The sequence below is a fragment of the Erpetoichthys calabaricus genome, chromosome 2, assembly GCF_900747795.2.
Source record: "Erpetoichthys calabaricus chromosome 2, fErpCal1.3, whole genome shotgun sequence".
Classification (NCBI taxonomy): domain Eukaryota; kingdom Metazoa; phylum Chordata; class Cladistia; order Polypteriformes; family Polypteridae; genus Erpetoichthys; species Erpetoichthys calabaricus.
In genome coordinates, this window is record NC_041395.2 from 332,576,216 (window position 1) to 332,598,927 (window position 22,712).

General features: G+C 41.7%; 1 protein-coding gene across 19 annotated transcripts in view; it reads right to left on the reverse strand.

Moving 5' to 3' along the window:
- The window catches only part of LOC114647337 (serine/threonine-protein kinase BRSK2), a 1,001,270-nt gene that overhangs the window by 364,377 nt on the left and 614,181 nt on the right, over positions 1–22,712 (reverse strand). For all 19 annotated transcript variants that reach the window (XM_051923430.1, XM_051923431.1, XM_051923428.1 and 16 more), the window contains exon 4: positions 16,534–16,674. In XM_051923430.1, coding sequence (XP_051779390.1) covers positions 16,534–16,674 — 141 coding nt within the window. The remainder of the gene's footprint in view (positions 1–16,533; positions 16,675–22,712) is intronic.

Here is a 22,712-nt window from a genome sequence, read left to right on the forward strand (position 1 = left end):
GGGCCGGATCTACAAGTTTTTTCGTAGACTCTGGTAATTCTAGTGTTAAGAGAAGGCAGTAAGAAAACAAGGCCAATTTGTTAATTGCATGTAAAACTGACACAGCATATGAGACCCAGATGTGTAAAAGTAAAAAAGAACTGAAACAACTGTTAACAACTGAAAGAATATGCATCTCTTAAATGGGCATACATTAAAATGTGTGTTAAAACTCTACAAATACTATCTTCAGTTGTTCATCCCCATCAACGACTTGATAATTATGTTCAACACAATTGTTTTTCCACTGGTTAGCCATGGAAATAACAGTGTAGTGGCCCTGGGTCCAGACTTGAAAGAGACATGTTGCTCAGGTGGTTGACACCTGCCCGAGGAGGATATAGCTGTCCAGCCCCATAGCCCTCGAAGTCTCTGGCCAGGTCCATACTGTATTATTGTTTCATAATGTTCAATAATAATAATAAAAAAAAATTACATGAAAATGTTGCCCTGACCAAAGTACTGCCTGGGTATTTTCCTCATTGCCAACCCTGGATGCGACAAAATTTTTTATTGCATTAAACAGGCCACATTAATTGCAAAAAATAACGTGTTCATGTTACCAGGCCTAATATAAACACATACACACATAAATTATTTAAATATATATATATATATATATATATATATATATATATATATATATATATATATATATATATATATATATATACAGTGGGTACGGAAAGTATTCAGACCCCCTTCAATTTTTCACTCTCTGTCATATTGCAGCCATTTGCTAAAATCATTTAAATTAATTTTTTCCCTCATTAATGTACACACAGCACCCCATATTGACAGACAAAAAAAAGAATTTTTGAAATTGTTGCAGATTTATTAAAAAAGAAAAACTGAAATATCACATGGTCCTAAGTATTCAGACCCTTTGCTCAGTATTTAGTAGAAGCACCCTTTTGAGCTAATACAGCCATGAGTCTTCTTGGGAAAGATGCAACAAGTTTTTAACACCTGGATTTGGGGATCCTCTGCCATTCCTCCTTGCAGATCCTCTCCAGTTCTGTCAGGTTGGATGGTAAATGCTGGTGGACAGCCATTTTTAGGTCTCTCCAGAGATGCTCAATTGGGTTTAAGTCAGGGCTCTGGCTGGGCCATTCAAGAACAGTCACAGAGTTGTTGTGAAGCCACTCCTTCGTTATTTTAGCTGTGTGCTTAGGGTTATTGTCTTGTTGGAAGGTAAACCTTCAGCCCAGTCTGAGGTCCTTAGCACTCTGGAGAAGGTTTTTGTCCAGGATATCCCTGTACTTGGCCGTATTCATCTTTCCCTCGATTGCAACCAGTCGTCCTGTCCCTGCAGCTGAAAAACACCCCCACAGCATGATGCTGCCACCGCCATGCTTCACTGTGGGGACTGTATTGGACAAGTGATGAGCAGTGCCTGGTTGTCTCCACACATACCGCTTAGAATTAATGCCAAAAAGTTCTATCTTGGTCTCATCAGACCAGAGAATCTTATTTCTCACCATCTCAGAGTCCTTCAGGTGTCTTTTAGCAAACTTCATGCGGGCTGTCATGTGTCTTGCACTGAGGTATGTGTGTAGCAGTTCGCTGTAAAAGCGAATCTGAAAAGATCGCGGACATGCTATAAGCGCCTGCCGTCGATGGGTGATATAAGGAACAAAGAGCATTATAAATGCGCAGGGCACTGCCTGACTGCTGTGTCTGTTTCAAGCTGAATAAAGCTGGTGTTGACTCAGCTTTGTGTCTTAGTGTGCAAGACGGGGACTTGCATGTCACAGCACACATGCGCGTGCGAGCACACACACACACATACACACACGCGCACGAGCGAGCACACACACATACACACGCGCACACACACAGTCACAATGCTGTAGTAAACAGTATACGCTCGTACGGATGTTTACTATGAGTGAGGCACGCCGACAGAGAATAGGAGACAATTGCCCACAATCCCGCAGCAAGAGAGAGAAAAGAACCATCAGCTCAGTTGTGATCACATGACGCTCAGCAGACAAAGAGTATACATACTACTCGTACTGCAAGACCTCGCTCGTTTATCAAGTCAAAATTTATTAAAAATTTTTGCTCGTCTTGCAAAACACTCGTAAACCAAGTTACTCGCAAACTGGGGTTCCACTGTATATATATATATGTCCTCTTTAATAAAATCCCTGTGTGCGTCCAGGTGTCCGTGTGTGTGTGTCTTCTGGTGAAGTGCGCATGCGCGGGGCACGGTGCGATGCGCGATATTACTGTCAGAGAAAGTTACAGGCGTTTTACGGAAATACAAACCAGTATTACTGCGAGAGGAAATTAAAGGTACACAATACAGTGACGCATATTACAGCCACATACAAGCCAGTATTACTGTCAGAGGAGATTAAAGGCATGTTACCGACGCGCACGCCTGTTTTACCGACAGAGAAAATTAAAGGTATATTACGGACGTACAAGCCAGCAGACGTACAAGACAGTATTACTGTCACAGAAAATTAAAGACACACAATACATGGCGGCAGCCCACGAAGAACAGTCAGCTCAGCAAGTAAACATCAACAAAAGAAAGGCTGAACGACAAAGAAAAATATGACCAACAAACAGAATGAGGTCAAGGTCCCTTGCCATTTAATATAGACTGTTCCTACTAATGTTTATGCACTACTGTTCTAGCGCCCGTTATTGTAACAGGCTTAATGACTAGTATATATATATATATATATATATATATATATATATATATTGTGGAGTATGGCCCAGCCACAGACAGGCGGACACTGACAGTTCACCCAACACACATTTATTGTACATTCTATTTACACAATTGAAGCACACACAACCCCAGTACTTCCTTCCTTTACTCTGCCTTGCTCAGGTCCGCCTCCACTCCTCTCCTCCAAGACTCTGTCCACTTGCACCCGACTCCAGCCATCGAATGGAGGGAGGTGGCCCCTTTTATACACACCCGGATGTGCTCCTGGTGCCTCCCGATTAGCTTCTGCTGGCACTCCCAAGTGTGGTGGAAGTACCAGCTGCGCACCCGGAAGCACTCCGGGTGTCCCTGGTCTCCTTCCCCCCAGCACTTCCGGGTGTGGCGGAAGTGCTGAGGGCCAGGGCTCCTTAGGCATTGGGGCACCCCCTGGCAGTGACCACGGGCCCCTATAGGGTTAAGCTTCTAAGCTCTGTTCCCGTGGTCCCCAAAGCCACCAGGGCGGTCATCCCCTCGTGGTCTGGAGGAGGCGTAATCCATCCTCCAGTCCTTCTGGTCATCACGGCTGGGTGCCACCCCCATCCGCTTGCCACTATATATATATATATTCACGGCATTCGAAGTCTGTGTCACAATCTGATTGTATGGGTGGTTACCTACCAGGTAACGCTTGTGGTTGGCCAGCAATCTGCTAACATCCGCCACGGTGCCCTCAGTTTGTGAGGAGCAGATCATAGAATGGTTGAAATAGTTTACTGTCAAATAAATGCAAAGAGTACGTGTCGCGTATTCTTTGCATTTATTTGACAGTAAACTATTTCAACCATATATATATATACAGTATATATATATATATATATATATATATATATATATATATATATATATTAGCGCTGGGCAGCGATTAATTGCGATTACATTGTTATGTGCCAAATTCAATAATGAACTCAAAGTAGTGTATTGCGTGTATCCATCCATCCATCCATTTTCCAACCCGCGGAATCCGAACACAGGGTCACGGGGGTCTGCTGGAGCCAATCCCAGCCAACACAGGGAACAAGGCAGGGAACCAATCCTGGGCAGGGTGCCAACCTGCCTTTGGTTTGCAAACACTTCAAACATATAAGGTGCTTTTTATCAGCCGTATTCCCTTTACATAGTAGCAGTTAAAATATTTCTTGTAAATCTCAACTTAAACATTAATGCAATCAAATCAAATATAGAACCAAAGCTATTTGCCACTGCCAGGGCATTGACATTTTATCTAGTTTGTTATAGAAAAACAAGTTACCCTCAGAGTCCAGAGCCACGATCACAACATTATAACATGCACCTTCTGAGCAACAGCAAGTTGACATTTCTAAATCTGTTTTCTTTTTTATCTGAAAATATACCAGCAGAAACGTTTTCTTTTATCAGGGAGCAGCATAAACAGTCGTATGTTCAGTAGCAACTCTTTCAGGGCTAATATTTTTTGCAAAAAACTCAGTTTTCTGAAAAGCACACAAAGCAATGGTTTCACACATAAATCAACATAAAACGTCTGTTGCTGCCTTTTTGCAGTTTGCGGCGGCTCGATGTCCAGCAGGAATGCATGGTGGGCTGGCTGTTTTTGTAAGACAGGTGCGCGGGTGTGGGAGTTGCACTGAGACCCAATATAGTTTGTACATCCTATCATCGTTAAGTGTCTGTCCTCCAAGACGAACGTTGCCATCGGTGCATCAGCTACAAGAACGTGTTCAGCACCACAATCAGCTGAGGACCGATCAGCTGATGCCGGTACCTCACTTTCATTTTTGATGACCATCTCCAGATCACTTGCACCAAAATTGGAGTCCAACAAATCAAAGATAATACGAAAAAAGTCATCCAAGGATTATTTTGCTTTGAGCATTCACTTTGGTGTCTCTCCACATGTCATTTTAGAAGCTGTTTGCTCTTCACTACTCACGCTCGAGCAGGGAATCAAGGTCAAATCAACAAAGCTAACTTTCCTTTTAGCAAAAGTGTATTGAAAAGCACTGTAACAAGAAGATCACTGATGTCTATCGATCGCTAGCAAGACTGAGGGTTTCAAAAAAATAATAATAACAACAAAAACTGCATTAACGCGTGATAAAATAATTGTTGCCGTTAATTAATTAATGTGTTAATGCGATAACGTTTAATTTCCCCAGCCCTAATATATATATATACCAGTAACGGCGCACTGCACAATAACATGCAGTGAATCCACTTGACTTGATCATTGCTAGTTTTCTTCCTCTTTCTCTGTACGTTTATCATATGTTTGCTCAGAGGTTGATGCGCTTGCTGTTTCCTGAGCAGCTCTTCTTTTCTCCACCCTAGCGGCCCGCTTCTTCTCTTCTTCCATCAGCATCTTTTCGCATTAAAATTGATTAAGTCAGTATTTGTGTTGCAATTACTAAGTATGTTTTCTTTAATTTTTCACTTAAGGTGGCACTTAAGTCTTCAATCTGCCTCAAGAATGATTTAAGATATGAAGAGGTAGGGGAAGTGAAGGCGAAGGTGGTAGGGATGAGAACGGCGCCCATACACATGCGGCGCACGGCCGCCCTGTTGCAGAGAGTTGATTCTACAATAAAATAAAATAAAAAAAAAATGTTGAATAACCTTGTAGGTCAATCATCACCCTGAAAGTGGACAGTAGAGGTCATGTAGTATATGTGTACCACATTTCAGGTCAACAGGTCAAAAGGTTTGCAAGCTACAGGTGATTTAAAATCCTGGACAGACAAGTGAACAGCCACAGTAGCGTATTATATATAAAGATATATATATATAGTTTTATACATTCTGTATGTATACACAGACAGACACAATATATATATATATATATATTGTTCTTTATTTCGCCTTATACAATTTCTTGCATTAGGAATTTGTTAGTTTTCGCATACCCCTTGGGGTCAGAGCGTAGGGTCAGCCATTGTACATCACCCGTTGAGCAATTACAGGTTAAGGGCCTTGCTCAAGGGCCCAGCAGAGTAGAATCTCTTTTTGGCAGTGACGGGGATTCGAACCGGCAACCTTCGGGATGCCAGCGCAGAGCCTTAGCCTCAGAGCCACTACTCCGCGATAACTATATTGCTATTACTGCGGTGGGCTGGCGCCCTGCCCAGGGTTTGTTTCCTGCCTTGCGCCCTGTGTTGGCTGGGATTGGCTCCGGCAGACCCCCATGACCCTGTAGTTAGGATATAGCGGGTTGGATAATGGATGGATATATTACTATTATAAAACAAAGGAATTCTTTTGGCCTCATCTAAAGCATGGCACAGTTTCATCAATTGATAATGTGAGCAGTTGTGTACTTAAAGTTTCTGACTTTCCATTTAACTTTCAACAGACCACTGGATGATTTACTGCTTGTCAGTTGTCTTTCTTATGCATGTCTATATAAGCCAAGGAATGTCTTTGTCTGGTCAGTGTGGTCAAAGAAGAGCGGAAAGTTAATTTGTTATTGTCCAATAGATCTACTGAACACATGATTTGGGAACCAGCCCGGAAACACAGACAGGCAGACACAGATGGTTCAAGCACCAACACACGTTTATTTCTATTTACACTATTTACATTGTCCACGCACAACCCGGTGCCCCTGCACCACACACCCTCAGTCCAGGCCTCTTTCTTCGATGCCTCTCTTTATGACCACCTCCACTCCTCTCCTCCTAGCTTCTTCCTCTTCCACCCGACTCCAGCTACTGAATGGAGGGAGGCGGCCCCTTTTACATACTCCAGGTGCCTCCTGATCTTCCAGCGGCACTTCCTAGTATGGCGGAAGTGCCGCACGAGCACCCAGAAGCACTCCGGGTGTCTCTGGTTTTCCTTCCCCCAGCACCTCCGGGTGTGGCAGAAGTGCTGACGTCCAGGGCTTTTCAGGTGTTCGGGGCGGTGACCATGGGCCCCTATAGGGTTGAGCTTCCATGCTCCATTCCCGTGGCCCCCATACCAACTAGGACGGCTGCCCTCTCGTGGTCCGGAGGAGGCGTAGTCCCTCTCCCGGTCCTTCCAGGCATCCCGGCTGAGTACCACCCCCAGCCGCTCGCCACAATAAATAAATAAATATATACACAAAACACTTTGCAGGATACTTTTGGAACATATATTTAAAACAAAATTAACAAAAAATTATGAACTCTTTCTGAACCTCCTCTATTCTGGTTCTCCTGTCAGTGTCCTGCCTTGGCACTTGGTGCTGGTGCCGGTGCCACTGCCACATTCCCAAGCTGCTACTGCTACCCAGTGACAATACACAGTACTGTGCAAAAGTTTTAGGCAGGTGTGAAAAAATGCTGCAAACAAAGAATGCTTTCACAAATGGAAGTGTTAATCATTTATTTTCATCAATCAACAAAATGCAGTGAATGAACAAAAGAGAACTCTAAATCAAATCAATATTTGGTGTGACCACCCTTTGCCTTCAAAACAGCATCAATTCTTCTAGGTACACTTGCACACAGTTTTTGAAGGAACTCAGCTGGTAGGGTGTTCCAAACATCTTGGAGAACTAACCCCAGATCTTCTGTGGATGTAGGCTTCCTCACATCCTTCTGTCTCTTCATGTAATCCCAGACACACTCAATGATGTTGAGATCAGGGCTCTGTGGGGGCCATACCATCACTTCCAGGACTTCTTGTTCTTCTTTACGCTGAAGATAGCTCTTAATGACTTTGGCTGTATGTTTGGGGTCGTTGTCCTGCTGCAGAATAAATTTGGGGCCAATCATACACCTCTCTGATGGTATTGCATGATGGATAAGTATCTGCCTGTATTTCTCAGCATTGAGAACACCATTAATTCTGACCAAATCTCCAACTCCACTTGCAGAAATGCAGCCCCAAACGTTCAAGGAACCTCCACCATACTTCACTGTTGCCTGCAGACACTCATTATTGTACCGCTCTCCAGCCCTTCGATGAACAAACTGCCTTCTGCTACAGCCAAATATTTCAAATTTTGATTCATCAGTCCAGAGCACCTGCTGCCATTTTTCTGCACCCCAGTTCCTATGTTTTCTTGCATACTTGAGTCGCTTGGCTTTGTTTCCACGTCGGAGGTATGGCTTTTTGGCTGCAACTCTTCCATGAAGACCACTTCTGGCCAGACTTCTCCGGACAGTAGATGTTTGTACCTGGGTCCCACTGGTTTCTGCCAGTTCTGAGCTGATGGCACTGCTGGACATCTTCTGATTTCAAAGGGTAAAAAGCTTGATGTGTCTTTCATCTGCTGCACTAAGGTTCCTTGGCCGACCACTGCGTCTACGATTCTCAACGTTGCCCGTTTCTTTGTGCTTCTTCAAAAGAGCTTGAACAGCACATCTTGAAACCCCAGTCTGCTTTGAAATCTTTGTCTGGGAGAGACCTTGCTGATGCAGTAGAACTACCTTGTGTCTTGTTGCCGTGCTCAATCTTGCCATGACATGATACTGTCTTCCACAACCTCACCTTGGTAGCAGAGTCTGGTTGTTCCTCACCCAGTTTTAAGCCTCCTACACAGCTGTTTCTGTTTCAGTTCATGACTGCGTTTAAACCTACGTGTGACATTGATGATCATTAGCACCTGTTTGGTAGAATTGGTTGATCAGACACCTGACTAGAATCCTACAAAATCCCTGACTTTGTGCAAGTGTACCTATAAGAATTGATGTTGGTTTGAAGGCAAAAGGTAGTAACACTAAATATTGATTTGATTTAGATTTTTCTGTTGTTCGCTCACTTTGCATTTTTGTAAATTGATAACAATAAACAATCATTATTTATATTTCTGAAGGCATTTTTTTCACACCTGCCTAAAACTTTTGCACAGTACTGTATATGTAGCATTGGATTCCAATAATGCAAGGATTTAATCTTCTTATTAGAGTTTTCCAGCTCATATTTATAATATACCCAGAAGGGGAAGAACAATAACCTGAGTCTGTAGTAGATGAAGAGCACCTCATGAAAATAAATTTAAATCAACTGGAATTGGAAATAAAATGCATGATACTCTCATACTAAATGGGATCAAACATGAATCAATAAATTACTATTAAAAATCCTACAATGTACCAACCATCTGTTTATTGCATTAATATATTCAACAAAATCAAACGTAACTGACAAATTAGTGCAAACTGGCAGAAAATGAGCGTAGGGTTTAGAGTTGTGTAAAAACGCACAAAGCATCTCTTAATTTGACTGTTAATGTTCTTCAAAGCACCCAATGGACTGAATCATTTGTTCCACTTTCCCAAATTCTGCATTTTCAAGACAACATTTTGCTTATTAAGCAAATATGATTCCTGCATTAGTAAGACAGAGCCAAAAAGAAAGAAATATCAAATGTCATTTATGTGTCAGATTTATATTTATACTGTACCTCTGCCAGGGTGTGAGTCACACTACTCACCCAAATATGACAGGCGTAGAATGCAGTAGAGGAAGAGAAACATTTAAAAAAAGCAAATTGAAGTCTACAGCATAGGGGAGCGTGAAACAAAGAAAACAAAAATACAACAGGAAAGTATATTTCAGAAATGTGGAACAGTAAGCTGAGGTAATGTGGTGAAGTAAGGACAAAGATCCTGTCCATAGAGCGCAACACCAGAGACAGTGGAAGTCTGTATTCAGTTCACTTGTTATTTCACAGTTCTGTATTCTGCATACATACAGCATGTCAGATGAACGCAGCTAGTTGCCTAAGTCATCAGAAATGTAACTTTGTTAAAAGTGACTGTGGACCTCCCCAGAGGTTTCTGTTTCTGTTGATTGTTTTTCTTTTCCACTTTCCACTTTAACATTGCAAATCAGGATAATATTGTATAATCACTGAGATGAATTGCTTTAGTGTGTGTTTAAAGTAACGTGTTCATATATATATTGTAAAGGATGCTCAGCCGGGACGCCCCTTCGACACTTGGTCCAGGGGAATTGCCATGCGCTACACACTACGTACCCCGGAACACTTGGTGGCAGCCCCCCTTGGGTTGCATCGGGGCCACAGGTATGGGATTTCGGAGCTCACCTTGTTGGACTTCATGCTGCCACACCCAGAAGTGCAGCCTGAATTAGGTTAATAATCACGTGGGCTATTTAAGGAGCTAGCAGCCACCACTCCGGGGGCCAGAGTCAGGAGGACGGAGACAAAGCTGCCAAGGAACACAGTCTGGGCAGTTCCACAACATATGATAACAATATTCGTTGTGCTGAACTAATTTCAAATATTACTGCAGACTTAAGATAAATAAATAAAGTCATGAGGGTGCCACAGAATCTTCAGTGGTAGAATTTTGTAGTGGTCAGATATTTACATGATGTTCTGCCAGTAAACCGATTCTTTCACAGAAAGTGAAAAAAAATGTTACAACTTTAATGTGATTCTGAATACATAAGGCATATTGCGAGTTTAGTTAATTTATTGAAAACTATTCTGTTTTTAAGGAAATTTAGTGTGTGAGTATTTAATTGCACAAAATTAAAATCTTGCCGAAAGAGCGAATGGTGACATAGCTCTGGCTATAGCGTCATCGGGAATCGCTTCTACATTATTATAAGGAGGCCGTACAGCACATTCGGCATTGCGATTACCATTAAACCTCGCTCACGACAAAAGTCCAATTTGCAACATACGCAAGGGCTCTGGAAAGGCAAAAGTCTTGCAACATTCAAAGATAATAGTTTGGGATGAGTGCACCATGGCATATAAAAGAGCTCATGAAGCCTTGAACCGAACAATGCAAGATCTCAGAGATCCATCCATCCATTTTCCAACCCGCTGAATCTGAACACAGGGTCACGGGGGTCTGCTGGAGCCAATCCCAGCCAACACAGGGCACAAGGCAGGAACCAATCCTGGGCAGGGTGCCAACCCACTGCAGGACACACACAAACACACCCAAACACCAAGCACACACTAGGGCCAATTTAGGATCGCCAATCCACCTAACCTGCATGTCTTTGGACTGTGGGAGGAAACCAGAGCGCCCGGAGGAAACCCACGCAGACACGGGGAGAACATGCAAACTCCATGCAGGGAGGACCCGGGAAGCGAACCCGGGTCTCCTAACTACGAGGCAGCAGGGCTACCACTGCGCCACCGTGCCGCCCGATCTCAGAGATCCTAGCAGAATAATGGTTGGTACTGTTGTTTTACTCGCGGAGATTTTAGTCAAACATTACCAGTTATTCCACGAGGGACACCAGCGGATGAACTCAATGCGTGTTTAAAATGCATGCTTCTCCCGCGGTCAGTTATATGTCGCGTGTTCTCGGGTAGGTACACCAAAAAAATGATACATTTATGCACGTAATGGCCAAACAAAAAATATAGTACAGTAATCCCTCGCTACTTCGCGGTTCACTTTTCGCGGATTCACGACTTCGCGGGTTTTTAAATACAAGTGATTGCCCGCCTATCGCGGAAGTTATGTTCCAGACCCATCAGCAGCAGGAGAAAATCCGCGATATAGAAAGACCATATAAATAAACATTTTTATAGTTTAAGCCTTAAAATACCCATCCCACATGCTTTAAACACATGTAAACTTATAAAACACACTTTGTTAACACATATGATATGTGGATGTCGGGCTAAGGATATGAGTAACATCTCACTATTATAAAACATTTTAACTTCACGCAAGACAAGACAGTGAGACAGGAAAATAGGTGATGTACAGGCTTTTAAATTATTGACACGCAGAGCGACAAGCAGCACAAAGCCAGCACAAAGTCCACTTCTCCTTAGCGTTCATTCAGCTCCCCACCCCCTTGACAATGCGAAGTGGCAGGAGTGTACTGCGCTTCCAGGGAGGGGGGGTTTGAGCGAAGGTGCGTTCAGCTCTCACACAGCCACACACACACACACTCCTCCTTCGGAATGGGCAGAGCAACAAGCAGGCATTTTGGTAGAAGCAGCACAAAGTCCATTTCTGCTCAGCGTGAGTTCAGCTGCCCCCCTTCACAAAGCGAGTGCAGACACATTGACGTCTGATCGCTGCGTGCAGTGTGCAGTGTTGGTCTGCGGTGTTTAAGAATGTAGAAAGTGTTTAAGAGCATAGGAAGTGTTTATAAGAGCGTGGGAAAGGTTAACAAGAGAGTGAGAAAGGTTTATAAGAGTGTGGGAAGGGTTTATAAAGCCTTAAAATATGTATAAATAATAAAATAAATATAGGTCGCTACTTCGCGGATTTTCACCTATCGCGGGGGGCTCTGGAACGTAACCCCCGCGATAGGTGAGGGATTACTGTATACCCGAAAGCACTGCAGTAGTACTCAATGTATCTTTACTTCTTAAATGTTAATGTTTTACTGTTTAATAATTTATATGCTTCTTATATGTTGTTCAAATTCTTTTATCAAAATATTTTACTGTTTAATAATTTATATTTATATGCAATGTGCTTCTTATATATTACTTCATAATCTCATATGATAATGATGTTAATAATGTTGTTTATAATGATTTCTATGTTATCGTAAATGCTCTTTATTTGTTTAAAAATAAAATTGACAATTAACAAACTTATTTTATAAATACTACATTTTATATTGTTCCCTTGCACTCAGTGAGCAAAGCCACTGGGTAATCAGCTAGTTAGTATATAAATGTTATATAAAAACTTATATTTTGTTCAAAATATCTACAACTAGTTTTATTTTTAAAATAATACATTTTTGAAAATTTTATACAGACCTGTTTATTTGGTAAAATAATAAAAAGTAAATAAAATAAATAAAAAATAAAAAAGTTTCATTTCACGCACTTTATGCATTTAATTTCAAATACATTTTTTACAGCCCAATTAATCGACAAAATAATCACGAGATTAATCAGTTATCGAAATAATTGTTAGTTGCAGCCCTAAATTGAAGCACAGGCAGGTGAAGTGACGTGCTCGTCGTCACACAGTGTCAGTAGTGGGATACAAATCTAAAAAGTGTATAGAGTACAGCACTCAGAAGACAAGCTTTAATTAAATACATTCCTAGCAACAGCATTTATTTATTACTAGCCGTCCCCCGTGGCTTCGCCCACGTAATAGTGAAACAGGACAGTGAGGACGGCCCGGCCCAGCTCTCTGCTCCTGACGTCACTCTTCCCCCTCTCCTCGGCCCGCAGCCTCTGTCTCAGATTAGCACGAATATATCGCTCCTACAAGTGAACTCTGATTCTTCGCGCAATGAGAGAAGTCGCAAAATCAACCGGAATGGTCAAGCAAATTATAGAAAAAAAAAAAGATCTAAATCTGTTAAGTAGTTCTCTCGTTCGCTAACTAAGCGGAGTTAAGGTTACACCCCGAGGCAGATGCGTGAGTGAGGATGTCCCCGTCCCCCTCCCCGCAGCCCGATGAGTCTCTCTGGGATTCACGTTAATAAATCGGTACCGCAAGCGAACTATGATACTTAGCGTGATGAGCAAATTATAGAAAAAAACCCGATCTAAATCCGTTAAGTAGTTCTCAGAAAAGCAGACAGATATACAAACGGGTCTAAAAAACTATAAGAAATTCCGCACTTGGACCACGAAATTTTTAAAACCATTTCTTAGTGAGCACCTATGTGCCAAATTTCAAGTCCCAAGTCTTCATGGTTCGGGAGATTTCAAGATGAGTGAGTCAGCGGTATTTGGCTTTTATATACAGTATATAGATTAAAAAAAGATCCCAAAACTAGAATGCCACGTCTACTGCAAAGCCTTTTTAAACTTCTGTGCAGAGGTGATGTCACATATCATGACACAAGTAACGTGACCAGAAGTGGGTGCTACTGCTAATCACCAATATGGCTACACCTATGATTTTAATCATAAAATGACGGTCCCAACAATCAAAATTAAAAAGTCAAAAGATGTCATCAAAGCCATGAAAATAATGATCATATCAAAGAGGGGTTTTTAGAGGAGTGTCCGTGTCTTCTAGGGGTGCGTTCAGCCCACACAACACGAACACAAAAAAAAACAAATACATTCAAATTAGCAAAACTGTTGGGAATACCATGGGCATGTCAAGAGTAGAATACGTCCTGAAGCTACAATCATACAATCATGACTGAGCCTAGTATGAAGTTTAAATGTCTGTTAAAGAAAAAGCCACCAAATGGGAAAATTGGCTTCAGGCGACTGACAGATAATTGCCACTGCCAAGCAAATGAAAGTGAGGAGCAGGGCCAGGGGCAACCCACACATGGGAAAAGTGGCACGACATTCATTAATGGATGGATGACTTTGAAAAATACCAGTCAATAAAATTAGTCAGCGTTGAATATTGGTGATATCATCAGGGCTGTGGAGTCGGAGTCGGAGACGATTTTGAGTACCTGGAGTCGGGGTCGGAGTCGGCAAAAATGTACATTAAATTGTAATGAAAAAAAAAATACAGCAAGTTCAAATGTCCCATTTTATAAACAATAGTCCTAATGAAGTACTTCTCTGATGTCAGAATAAAGCTCAGTGCATAGTTGTGTTACTACTAGTGTGAAGTTCAGATGAGCGATTATACAACCTGACATTCACATATTGTAATCTGGATTATGGTGCATTAAACAAAGTGTTTTCATTTGATTTCAGATATAATGTGGTTTAACAAGTTTATTTGAGTGTAATCAAGTGTAATGATGTAGGTGGAGGTGTGTGCTATGGCCTGATGGGTGTTCAGGGGTTCTTGTCATTTGATTAAACTGGCCAATACGGTAGAGAGAGTCAGCTTCCAAGCCAGTAGTTCTGTGGTTAAATGACGCGTATGTTGCCTTCCTTTAATCAACATGGAAAATACATCAGAATATTAAATACAGAGGAGTCGGAGTCGGAGTCAGAAGTACCGGAAACTAAGGATTCAGAGTCGAAGGATTTATCTACCAACTCCACAGGCCCTGGATATCATCCTCTTTAACAAAATCCCTGTGTGCGTCCATGTGTGTGTGTCTTCTGGTGAAGTGCGCATGCGCGGGGCACTGTGTGATGCTTTAAAGCAGATGCTTCAAAGGCCGCCTGACGCGTCACACAAGACATAGAGGGCGGGACCTATAAAATATCGCGCGGCCGATCTAATCGGATTTCGGTAAATGAGGTAACACCTAAAACATAAGGGATGAAATATCCAATCGGGTACTGGGACGCGGAGACCAGCTTCCCCAAAGAGGTGGGATTAGTGTTTGTTGTTGTGCGAGTGTTCACTCTGAGGATGTCAGATTTACGGTTAAGAAGCTTGGTCCGGTAAAGTGTAAAGTGTCAGTCATTGAAGGGGTTTTCCTAAATATACGAATTTTCATATTACAATAGGATGACTTTTAAAAGTAGATTTATTTTCACGCACATAAAAATCCGTTGTTGGGGAGACGCCACACATACAATAATCAGATGCACGCCAGCACAGATTAAAATACTTGCTGGGGAACTGCACAGTACTTGCTGGAGAGACGCCACAGCCACGATTATCAGCTGCACGCCACACATTACATCAGTTCCTGGGGAGACTCTGCTGATTGCCCACTTTTGTGACAGAAAATTAAACGCATATTACGGATAAGGCGGAAGTACAGGGAAGGGAGGAATGAGTGGCAGAGTCACCGGCCTCTAGCAGATGCTTCAAAGGCCGCCTGACGCGTCACACAAGACAGAGAGGGCGGGACCTATAAAATATTGCGCAGACGATCCAATCGGATTTCGGTAAATGACGTAACACCTAAAACATAAGGCACGAAAAATCCAATCGGGTACTGAGACGCGGAGACCAGCTTCTCCAAAGCGGTGGGATTAGTGTTTGTTTTTGTGCAAGTGTTCAGTCTGAGGATGTCAGATTTGCGATTAAGAAGCTTGGCCCGGTAAAGTGTAAAGTGTCAGTCGTTGAAGGGGTTTTCTAAATATATGAATTTTCATGATATCACAATAGGTTGACTTTAAAAAGTAGATTTATTTTCGCGCACATAAAATCCGTTGCTGGGGAGACGCCACACATACAATAATCAGCTGCACGCCAACACAGATTAATATACTTTGCTGGGGAACTGCACAGTACTTGCTGGAGAGACGCCACAGCAAGCTAAAATAAAGAGAGGCAGGATAGGAGATCTTCAAACAGACACAACACATCACTCAACAGCCACACAGGAGAGGATAAATGTAATATTAATTATACTTACTGTATTGTCATATACGTTTCTATTTTATTTTTATTATTATTTTACTTAAGGCTTCTTGCAAAAATATTTTAGACAAAAAAAATTAAGACAAGAAACAGAATGAGGTCAAGGTCCCTTGCCATTTAATATAGATTGTTCCTAGTAATGTTTATACACTACTGTTCTAGCGCCCGTTATTGTAACGGGCTTAATGTCTAGTAGTATTAATAACTGTCCAAATTTAAAAGTAATATCAAACAGGAAAATCAGATAATGACACAAAATGAAAACCTTATATACTTTAAATGCAGGTAAAATTTTTGATTTACAAAAATGGCGTGACACTGAGTGTAACAAATACTAATTCTTTCTACACAGCTTTTGATTTCTTTTTAAATGAGACTAACTGCTCGGCTGCATTGGCTATTAGAAAGAGTGTCCAAAAATGTTAAAGTGTGCCACACTGACAGTTGTAAGCTGGCACCAAGTTTGAGTTGGGAAGGAGGAGGTAAAGTACTAGACCAAAAAGAATTTGTCCAACATAGGTACTCACCAACACTCCACGCCAGGAGTTACTAGAAGAGATCCAAACAAACTCCACCTACGGTAACAAAGTTCAAGTGCCACTCCCAAATTAAAACACTGACAAAATTTACGAAAAAATAGATTCAATTGTGACTCACCATATTGAATGACTGTGGCAAAAATCTAAAGCAGAGATGATTTGTCGAAAGAACTTGCGGGCTTCCTTTGGTGTTAACCTGCCTTTTTTTACTAGATAGTCGAAGAGTTCACCTCCGGAAACATGTTCTAGTACCAAATACCTGCAGAGACATAAAAAAAAATTATTAAACAAAGAGAAAATTTGGATATGAAACCTCAGCAGTTGGAGAAAACAAAAAAAGGTTCTTTGAATAACAGTCTGTATAGAAATAAACTAGCAAGAATAAAAGCATCCAGCTTTAGATACAGGAGCCATCCATAAATAAATCCATCCATCCATTATCCAACCTGCTATATCCTAACTACAGGGTCACGGGGGTCTGCTGGAGCCAATCCCAGCCAACACCGGGTGCAAGGCAGGGAACAAATCCTGGGCAGGGCACCAGCCCACCACAGGACACACACACAGTACTGAGAAAAGCGCTATATAAATGTAATGAATTATTATTATTATTATTATTACCAAGCACACACCAGGGACAATTTAGAATCACCAATGCACTTAACCTGCATGTCTTTGGACTGTGGGAGGAAACCCACGCAGACACGAGGAGAACATGCAAACTCCACGCAGGGAGGACCCGGGAAGCGAACCCAGGTCTCTTAACTGCGAGACAGCAGCACTACCCACTGCGCCACCATAAATAAATAAATAAATTTGAAACAAATGAAGGGCCACTCTGAAAATATGCATCGATATTAAATTAGTGTCAACTCTCATGCTATATTGGTTTGCAAGTGGCCACTGTCGATCTTTAGGTACATTCACTGAGCAAATTATTGTGAACTCCGGTATACCTGCTTAACCATGCAATTATATAATCAGCCAATCTCAGTGCATGAAATCCTGCATACATCAGTCAGGAGCTTCAGTTAATGTTCACATCAAACATCAGAACGGGGGGAAAAAAAGTGATATCAACGATTTTGTCATTTGAGACAAGATTGTTGGTGTGACTGGTCTGAGTATTTCCGGACCTGCTGATCTTCTGGGATTTTCATGCACAACAGTCACTAGAGTTTATGCAAAATGGTGCAAGAAACAAAAAAGCATCCAATGAGCGTCAGTCCTGAGGATGGAAATGCCTTGTTAATGAGCGAGGTCAGAGGAGAATAGCCAGAAAACCACTCTGTGGTGAGCAGAAAATCATCTCAAAATGCACAACACGTTGAACCTTGAGGTGGATGGGCTACAACAGAAGACCACGTTGGATTCCAGTCGTGTCAGATTAAAACAGAATGCTGAGGCTGCAGGGGTAACAGGTGCACCAAAACAGGACAGTTACAGGCTGGAAAAATAGTCTTGTCTGACGAATCTCGATTTCTGCTGAGGCACACAAGATGGTTCATGTCAGCATCATGACCCCATGCACCAAACATGGGTCAACAGTTTGGCTGGTGTTGGTGGTGTAATGGTGTGAGGAATAGTTTTCTTGGCACACTTTGGGTCTGTTAAAACCTATTATTTATTAGAGCTTGAATGCCACAGCCTATTTGAGAACTGTTGCTGACCATGTGTATCCCTTCATGGCCACAATTTATCCATCTTCTAATGGCTACTTCCAGCGTGATAGTGAACGGAAGATTCAGAGCATGAAGATGCAATTGAAAAATCTGCAGAAATTGCTTGATGCCATCATGTCAACATGAGCCAGAATCTCAAAGGAATGTTTCCAGCATCAACGCCATGAAGAACTGAGGCTGCTTTGAGAGGCCCTACCCAGCGTTATATTCCTCAGTGAATATAATTCATTGCACTTTTCAAAAAATTGCCTCCAGGAAACTTAACAGGCATGGCAGGAAATAAAACAGAAATTTAGTAGGTATTCTGTACTAATAGTTAGAGTTCTGTGATCAAAGCACCGCGATGTCCCTACATTGATGGATTAAAGGCCAGAAGTCCATGTGACCGTCATCATCAAATTCTTCTATGAGAACCCTGAATACAATGAGGACTGATTGTGAGGTCATTTATGTTAGGTAGAATGCCTAGAGGGGGCTGGCTGGGTGGTCTCGTGGCCTCGGTACCCCTGCAGATTTTATTTTTTTCTCCAGCTGTCTGGAATTTTTCTTTGTTTGTTCTGTCCTCCCGGGCCATCGGACCTTACTTTTATTCTATGGTAATTAGTGATCTCTTATTTTAATTCTTATTTTGTCTTTTTTCTCTTTCTTCATCACGTAAAGCACTTTGAGCTACATTATTTGTATGAAAATGTGCTATAGAAATAAATGTTGTTGTAGTTATTTACGTACATGAATAAATACAACAAGAGGATACCATCCTGCTCAGCACCCACTATTTAATCACTGCCACATCCACCAGTGCTAGAACTTGAATTCTCTATCTTTTTTATAAATCTAGTGCTTGCTGGTGAGCAATGTATGTGTACGTATCGTACTGAGAAAATTTCATTATATGTTGTAATTTATGTGTAATCTGAGTGACAAATAAAACTCAATTTGATTTGATTTTGAGTAGTTTTGGATGGTGATCATTATAGAAAGGCACTATATGCAGAAATGGTAGTTACCATTGTCACACACGTCTGAGTAAGTGTAATAAAACATCCGACCAGGGGGTGGCGGAGTGTACTGACTGTCTTTATCAGTTCCCTACAGACCTTTCCCAGGAAATCCTTCAAGGTTCTGGCGCCTCAGAAGACATCACTTCCGGAGCCGGCCCCTTTGCTGATGTCACTTCCGAAGCCGGCCCCTTTGCTGATGTCACTTCCGAAGCCGGCCCCTTTGCTGACATCACTCCCGAAGCCGGCCCCTTTGCTGATGTCACTTCTGGTTCCGGCCATTTTGAAGACATCAGTTCCTCTACAGGCCTTTAAAGCCTCCATCTTGGGCTACTATAGATAGTTCTGTTGTGGACTCAGTCCTATACACATCGTTCTATACACAAACTTAAATCTATCTATATATCTATCTATCTATCATATAGTGACTTTAATATCTATCTATCTATCTATGATCCTTTTTCTCAAGCAGGTAAGAGTATGAAGCACAATACCTGGCTGGGTCTAGAGCTGCAGAATACCACTCTTATCAACTCCACGTCCAAATTAACCTGGGCTTCGAGATCCATTTCTGCCTGTCTGAGTCATGGTTTAATCCTTCATATGTTGCATCGGTCTTCTCTAAACACTGTACTATCCAAACCAGCTGCTGTTTATAATTCAAAGGTTGGTCCTGCATCTCTGTATTCCTTAGAGGCAGATCCCTATACCAGAGGATGGCCCCAGGTATAATGGCACATGAAACTAAATTAAGAGTGGCAAAAACTCATGAGAAAGCATCATTCATCTTAAGTACCTGTTCTGTCCAATTCAAGGTTCTGGTGGGGAGAGTTTATCCCAGCAGCCCTGGATGGAATGTCAATCCACTGCAGGGTGCACTCACTCACAGACGGCCAATTAAGAGCCTTCAGTTAATGTGACATAAACATCTTTGGGATGTGGGAGGCAAATCTGAAAACTCACACAGACACAGAGAGAACGCACAAAGTCCGTGCATGCAGTAATACAGTCATTGCATGCAGTAATTCAAACCTAAAATGCTGAAGCTGTGAGGCACAGTGCTACCGATTGTGCCACTGTATGTTTCTCTCTTACTGAACATAACATGACCTACACTCAGAAGTCACTTTGTTAGGCCAACTTGTCAATTAATCCAAACAGTCAATTGTGTGGCTAAAATACGATCAGCAGGTTAAGTTGTAATTCAACTAAACATTAGGGCAAGACATGTGACCTAAGCCACTTCAGCCATGGTGGTGTTATAGGTACCAGGTGTGGCGGTTCAGTCTGCCCTCCTGGAATTTCATCCACTGCAAACTTTTGAGTTTACTGAAAGTGGTGCAGCAAAACATATCTTGTCACTGGAATATCTGTGGGTGAATGAATAAGAGGGGTCAGATAAGAATGAATAGACTCGGCCACTCTAACAGCAAGGCAAGTGAACGGACTACATTAGAACGGTCTAGATGAGAACAGGCCATTTAGCCCAACAAACCTTGCCAGTCGTATCCACTTAATTCTTCTAAAAAAACAAATATCAAGTCTAGTTTTGAAAGTCCCTAAAGTCTTACTGTCTACCACGCTACTTTGCCTCTTATTCCAAGTGTCTCTGGCTCCCTGTGTAAGGAAAAACTTCCTAATGTTTGTGTGAAAGGCTCAGCTCTTGTAATCTTTCCTCATAACTCTTCTCCTGTAGCTCTGAATCAGCCTAGTCGCTCTTCTCTGGACCTTTTCTAGTGCTGCTGTGTCCTTTTTGTAGGTTGGAGACCAAAACTGCACCCAGTACTCCAGATGAGGCCTCACCAGTGTGTAATAAAGCTTTGAGTAGAACCTCCTGTGACTTATACTCACATATCAAGGTGCTATATAACCTGACATTCTGTAAGACTTCTTAATGGCTTCTGCACACTGTCTGGCAGTTGATAGTGTCGAGTCCACTATGACTCTTAAATTCTTCTTATAAGATGGACTTGTGTATTCAGATTAGAACACTGTTGGGCAAACGGTGCACCGCGGCACACTGGTGTGCCGTGGAATTTTCTAGGGGCGCCACGAAAACTTTTGTAAAATATTTAAAATTGCTAGTGTTTTTGAACTTTTGGTTGATTAAAAAGATAATGTTTAAAAAAAAAAATTTTATGTAGGAAAAACAGATAACGGTTAATCAGATTGTTGAATAAACGAATGCATTTATTTTGAATGTAAGTTAAAATTTTCGCTGTTCACCATTCATCATAATATCAACACCAGTGATGTCAAAAACACATCTCGTGAGACTAAAAAAGTCTTGTTGTTAGAAGATCTCGTTCACTGTACGGATAGAAGAAGGCGGAGAAAATATAGAACGAGAAAATACGAACGCTACATTTCAGCTATTGCCGACGAGAGAGTAAAGCTGTAACTGCAGCTCTCAACACTTAATCGTCTGAGTATTAATATGGAAAAATTAACCTTATTTTCGCTCTGACACCGCTGATCAACACAGTAAACTTTGTACAATCAGTGACCTTTTCCAGTTTACCATTTGGAAGCTCTTATCTCTGTGAGCAAGGTTTTTCAACACTTACGTAAATGAAGTCTAAGAAACGCGAGAGACTTCAAATGATCGACAAGGAAATGCACGTCTGTCTTTCGAAAATTGATCCTCGCATCAATCTCATATGTGCTGAAAAACAATCTCAACATTTACAATAATTAAATTTAAGGTTTATCCTTTGATTCCTTTATTAATAAAATGTCTTTCAAACTTGTAAAATTAACTGTTTTTATTGGCGATTGTCCATAGATTGTGTCGTCACGACTTTATTTATGGGCAGTCTCTCAGGTGCGGCGCGAAAGAAAATTTTTGGACTTAGTGCGCCGCAACTCGAAAAAGGTTGTCTTTCGCTGCATTAGATCATTAGAACACTCGAGACAAGAACAGGCCATTCAGCCCAACACAGCTCGCCAGTCTTGTCCACTTCATTCTTCAGAACAACATCAAGTCGAGTTTTGAAAGTCCCTAAAGTCTTACTGTCCACCACACTACTTGGTAGTTTATTCCAAGTGTCTATTGTTCTTTGTGTAAAGAAAAACTTCCTAATGTTTGTGTGAAATTTACCCTTAACAAGTTTCCAACTGTGTCCCCGTGTTCCTGATGAACTCATTTTAAAGTCACAGTCTTGATCCACTGGACTAATTCCCTTCATAATTTTAAACACTTCAGTCAGGTCTCCTCTTAATCTCCTTTTCCTTAAACTCTAAAGGCTCAGCTCTTTTAATCTTTCCTCATAACTCATCCACTGTAGTCCAGACTCAGACTAGTTGCTCTTCTTTGGACTCTTTCTAGTGCTGTTATGTCCTTTTTGTAGCCCGGAGACCAAAACTACACCCAGTACTCCAGATGAGGCCTCACCAGTGTGTTATAAAGCTTGAGCAGAACTTCCTGAGACTTGTACTCCACACATCAAGGCGCTATATAACCTGACATTATGTTAGCCTTCTTCTGCACACTGTCTGTCAGTTGATAGCATAGAGTCCACTACGACTCCTAAATCCTTGTTCAGGAGCCCTTGAACCCTACACCATCAATAGTTATAACCGAGATGAGCTAAGCAGTGAGGCAACAACATAGCAAG